This window comes from Apaloderma vittatum, unplaced genomic scaffold (genome assembly GCF_000703405.1).
Source record: "Apaloderma vittatum isolate BGI_N311 unplaced genomic scaffold, ASM70340v1 scaffold28653, whole genome shotgun sequence".
NCBI classification, from domain to species: Eukaryota; Metazoa; Chordata; class Aves; order Trogoniformes; family Trogonidae; genus Apaloderma; species Apaloderma vittatum.
This window is the reverse complement of record NW_009710280.1, coordinates 6,233-11,763: the sequence shown is the minus strand read 5'-3', so window position 1 is coordinate 11,763 and position 5,531 is coordinate 6,233. Positions and strand designations below refer to the sequence as shown.

The following is a 5,531-nucleotide window of genomic DNA, read 5'->3' as shown; positions in this document are numbered from 1 at the left end:
CCGATCCCAGCGGTGGGAATCCGGAGCTCCCCGCGGGGAGGAGCACGGGGTTGGAAAAGATCTTTGAGCCCAACCGTTACAGAATCACAGAATTGCCTTTAAGATCATCGAGTGAAATCATTAACTGACAAGCCCTCGGTTAAACCACGTCCCTCAGCACTGTCTGCGCACAACTCCAAACCCTCCAGGGATGGGGAATCCACTCCTGCCCCGGGCAATGCGTCCCAACGCCTGGCAACTCTTCCAGTAAAGAAATTCTTCCTAACGTCGCATCTAAACCCCCCTTGGTGCAACTTGAGGCCATTTCTTTTTCTGTTATCACTTGTGACTTGGTGGAATGGACCAATCCCCAACCTCTCCACAAGCTCCATCAGGATGGTTGTAGAGAGCGAATAATTCCTCTGCGTTCTCCTTGCTGCTCCAAGCTATGGTTTCCGACGTGTGCTGGGGGGGACATGAAGAGCGGCTGTAGCTGGAGCCATTCCTACAGCCTCCTCCCCTTCGGAGCATAATTTTTCCTCAAATAAGTGCAAGTTCCTGCGGCAGCCCCGGTGCCGTGCCAGCTCCCATCATGGGCCACCCTGGAGCGGGACCGAGGGTCCTTGGCATCTCCCCGTGGAAGCGAGCTGTCAGTCCCTCTTCCCAGGGTGAGGGATGAACGACTCCAAATGCAGAAGAAAGCTGCTGGAACAAGAGAGGGATTCACCCCCCTCCACTGTCCCCACAGCTTCACGCTCACAAGATTTCAGCTCCGGGGAGACCCGTAATTATCTATTTCCAGCATCTTCAGCAGAGCGTGAGGACACAGCAGCGCGGGATTCAGTGATTCATGGGTGACCTTCGGGCACCGTGCATGTCCTCTTAAGGGGGGCTATAGAGGCTGGTAGCTGCTCTGCTGTGACTTTTCAAGTCTACATTACATTGTCTTTAATTTGCTTTAAGAGTGCGATGCAATGTTATCATAAAAATGGGATGATACCTGTCCCTTCCTTACAATGGAACAATCAAGAGTAGCAGAATGAAAGGCAGCAACAGCAAAATAAATTGTAATATTTTGCAATATTTTCCAGTCCAGGTTATTTTTTAAAGACACGCTGAGCTCGTCATCTTCCTCGGGTGGCGCTGGGAGGCAGCACTGGTACGAACTGGTGGGATCGCGCCCAGCGCCTGCCGCTGTTTCGCAGCTTGGTCCTCCACAGCCCGACCTCTCCTCAGCTGAGAAGCCGCAGGATGAGACAAGTGTCTGGCTGTGGGAGCAGTTCGGAGCAGCTCCTGTTCCGACAGCTAAAATCAAAACACAGCGGAGCTCCAAGAACGTGTTTCCACATAAAACGCCCTTTGGCCGCGAGCAGCTGCTGTGGCCACACTGACACTGGCTTTTATTTGAAACATATTTATCGGTGTTTGCATCTCCTGCCAGGGGACACCATGTGGAAAACTATGGTCCTGTGTCCTCCTCGGTCTTTTTCACTGCTGACACAAAGTGATGGGGCACGGGTAGCCTCTGCCTGCGAGAGCCCAAAACTGCCCCAGCAACCCCACCGCGCCGGTACCCTCAGCACATGAGTGCAGCTGCTGCTGGTGACCAGCGATGCCCGAGATCTTCCCAGTTCACCTTCTCAAGACCTTCAGCAGTGCCTGGAGGAAAGGTTATACCTTTTAATTCCTTCGTCTCGCTGGTCCATCCCCATCGATGACACCGGTGCGAGGCCCAGCGCCGCTCTGCTGCCCTGTGGCTGGGTGGTATCTCAGTCACCGAAGGTCGCCATGAAAGATCACCTAATTTTCAACACGAATGGCAAGTTTTCAAATGCTGAGTCTGGTTTAGGATCTGGCCTCCTTTGCTTTGGGATTTTACCAGCAGAGGGCAGGCCGGGCTTGTACCACAAGCTAGAAAAAGCAGGAGGGAGAGCGTTTCACCCAGGGCAGGCAACAGCAGAACTGAGATGAGCAAGGTTTTTCACGCAGGCGGATTTTGGAGAGCGGGACTCGCTCTCTCTTACAGAACTTGCTGCAGCTTGGAAGTGGCCTGATCCCCTCCAAGTGGCAGGCGAAGGCTCGTTCATCAGGAGCCCATGTTTAACACCACCGTAAGGCCACCGAACCACCTCAGCCGGACTGCGCCCAGCGCAGCCCACGCGTTCCCATGGGCCTCGTCATTATGGGGTTTTTTTCATTGCCTGAAGATCAAGGATGAAGAGAGTGTGAGGAGAGTTTGGGGATTTCCCCTACAGGGTAGATCAAAAGTTGCCAGGATGTGTTAGAGGAGACGCTTAGGCTAAAGAAAACTCTGGGAAAAAAAGTTCCAGTCCCAAGCTACTTCTCTAATCACCATTTTGCTGTGGGGAGAAAACCCCACAGGCCTGAACCAATGCCCTCCCACCCGCTCCGGCTCCCGTTTGATCCGCAGAGATCAGGAAGTGGGGTTTATTTTATTATTTTTTTTTACACTGTCTCTGTTTTGTTTTACCACTGTAGCCCGCGGGGCTGGTTTGTATGCCTGCCTCCCACGGAGGGTAATTTGGTTCCTCTCTCCGGCCGCGGCCACACCAGAGCACTGAGCTCCCACCGCTGCCTCCAGCCGGGTCGGGGCAGCCCAGGCACCAGCGGGACAACCCGTCATCAATAGCTCTATTATTGCTCTTGAAGTTTCTCTCCGCTTCCAGACGGATGCTGTGTTACCCCATCGCAGCTGCAGTTGCTCCCTTCCAGCAATTCCCAACGCAGCACTTAAGGCAGGGATTTATGGGCGGTTTTGAAAGGCATTTTTTTGGAGCGAGGAGAAGTTATGGGAAACGAAGTCGAATTCCCACCATTCCCCAGAAAATTCTCACAGCATCTTTCACGAGAAGGATCGCTTACTGGTCCTTTCCTCAAAACAGAGACGAGCTCTCAGCTGCGGCTCTTTGTTTAGTCCAGAGCGTTTCCCGACAGCGAGATGCAGCAGGGGTTATTCTGGTCCTGCTTGCAAAGGGTCAGGAGACCAAGGCAAGCCCTTGGCGTCTGGCTGCAAGGCTCTGCTGGACCCGATTTGTTCCCTGACATTTTTGTGGATGCTGGTAGTTAAATGAAAGGATTTGTTCTCAAGACATGGATTGCTGCCAATCTCAGGGCAAGCGCTGCTGACTATCTGGCTGATTTTGACTCGCAGGGTTGTTTGCAAAGTAAAAAGTCAAGGGACCAGAGTTACTATAAAACAACCAGCAGGGACATTACCTTACAAGCTACATCTTACCTTTTCTTTGAAGCTTTTCAGGAACAAAATCTCACCTGCCACAAAACCAGCCGTCATCCAAGCGGGTTGGATTAGCAGAATCACGTCGACGCTACATTTCACAACCAGGACAGGGGTTTGAAAGACTTTTTATTTGACACCTTTGCTGGATGTCACAGCTCGTGAATCTAACAGCTCTGCACAGTGTAAAGTGAGGCCGGGCTACTTGCTGTGAGCTCTAGCGTGCCAACCAGCCGCAGGAACAACCAGGGTCCACAAGGACCTCCTCTGACTCTATGAAAAGGGAACACGTTGTTCCTGGCTGATTCTGGCACTTGAGGACAAGGATGAGGAGAAGTAGCGGAGGCATTTCTGTGTGTTAAGTGCGATGACTTTCATCAAAACAACTGGGAGGGACTCAACTTTCAAAACAATAGCAGATACATACATTGACATGCACACGGCAGATAAAATCTGTAGGAACAGTCAAAACACCAGCTCACCCGCACCGTCTAACCGGCTGCGTGTTTGACCTGAGGCATGGGGAGAGCCTCTCCGACTCAAGAGAGATCTTCTCCCTCTTTTTTTTTTTAACCTTTCTTTGCATTGACCTTTCCACACTTTTCTCTCGTCCCGTCACAGTGCTGCAGAGCTGATTGAGACTCCTCGGGGCGGGCATGCAACTGGGTCCAGGCTATTTCTGCACGTGTATCCCAGCAAGTCAAGGCACAGATGCAGGGAGCGGGGGCTGTTCAAACAAGGGGGGAGCACTGGGAGCCCCTGCCTGGCCACCGTGGGAGTTAGGGACACGGCACAGGAGCAGGGTGGCTCGAGACCTTCAAGCTTCTGTTCCTTTCTGCCCAAAGAAGAGAGGAGGGGACGACAGCTGGAGGGGCAGAGGCGTATCTGCTGCGTTAGTTATCTAAGGGCGCACAGACCAAAGCAGAAAAAGCTCTTGGGAATCAGGACAAGCGCAGACCCAGAGCTCGCCGAGGTCTGCGGTGAAACCTCAGTGGGTTTTGGTTCCGGCCCAAGGAGAGGGATGAGCGATGTGAGACCAAAACATGGGGCTGAAGGAAGAAAACCAGAGACCTTGAGGGAGGAGAGGGTGAGGGCTGCAGGGCTACAAGAGAATAAGGGAGGCACTTCAAAATGCTGGCTGGGCTGACCCACTCCTCCCCCTTTGCTCTTTGGCAGGGGATGGAGGAGAGCTGGCTCCAGTGGGGAGACTGGCAGAGGGAAAGGCTTTTTCTTCTCGCTTTGGCTGTCGGAGCCTTCCCCTCCGTGACAATAGACGTCCCTTTGAAATCCTCTGTCTTGCCTCGTCTCCCTCTCTTCACACCTCAGTGCGGAGCAAGGGCTGCGAGAAGCCTCCCTCTGCCCGGGCAGCCTGGCCAGCTGCTCCTGCACGGTTTGTGCAGGGACCCAGCACAGGCCCGGCGGCCACGGCGGTATTTCAGCTCGGCTGTGGGAACGAGCTCTGTTAAGCTGTTGCCTCACTCCACCTTAAGGGCACATAAGTGGGAAAAGCTGGTAATGCGGCAAGGGAAGCACGGGGATTAGCAGGCAGCTTCGCTAAGGGAGCTGGGGGGGCTCTGGCCTCCCTCGACAGGGTGCCAACAATGCTGGGGAGGGGGGTGAGCTGCCTCTGTCCCACCGCACCGGAATTAGGTGCTGCAGCTGGGGGACACATCACGAGGAATCGGCACAAGCAAGTCAGTCTGGCAGCTCCGAGTCCCCAAGGAACTAAGACAGTATTTCAAGGCTGGCTGTTTTCCAAAGGAGAGCAATGCTGGGCTCGGCAGAGGGGTTCGCTGGAGGAAGAAGGGGGTTGGGATCTGCAAGTGCCCCCTCGCTCGTCGCTGGAAGGATCTGGAGCGCAGCCGCGTGCAGACAAGTGCATCGAATCGGATGTGATTTATGTTTGCGGGCATTACAAGGGAGAGGACGTGTGATGGTGAGGCAAGGAAGGCGCTGCGAGGCGGGAGGGAAGAGTAAAGAGAATTTTCTTTATGGATCCTTGGCTTCTGCAAAGCAGGAAAGATGCCTTTTCAGCGGAGTTTGGTCTTAGTCCTGCGGGCAATGAGTGCCGAAGAATTCCTTTCTCCAAAGACGAGGGTCAGAAAGCCCCGATTTCGATTTCAGTCGCCCAGGAGCGGCAGATCCTGGATGTCCCAACCCTGATCCCGGGTCCCTGCGCAGCAGCACCCAAGGTGGGAGGCGCCGCGTAAGCCGGTGGAATGGGGATGCTGGCAGAGGCTGGTGAGAAGAGGAACGTGGCGATTTGGCTGCTCTTGGACGAGCCCTCTCTCAACAC

General features: G+C 54.1%; 1 protein-coding gene across 1 annotated transcript in view; it reads right to left on the bottom strand.

Annotated features, from left to right (window-relative positions):
- Positions 1-5,333: 5,333 nt before the first annotated feature.
- Positions 5,334-5,531, bottom strand: part of HEYL (hes-related family bHLH transcription factor with YRPW motif-like) — a gene marked incomplete at its 5' end in the record, with an annotated part of 3,266 nt that continues 3,068 nt past the window's right edge. The window contains one exon of the mRNA XM_009867251.1: positions 5,334-5,526. Within this exon, the coding sequence (XP_009865553.1) occupies positions 5,334-5,526 (193 nt within the window). The remainder of the gene's footprint in view (positions 5,527-5,531) is intronic.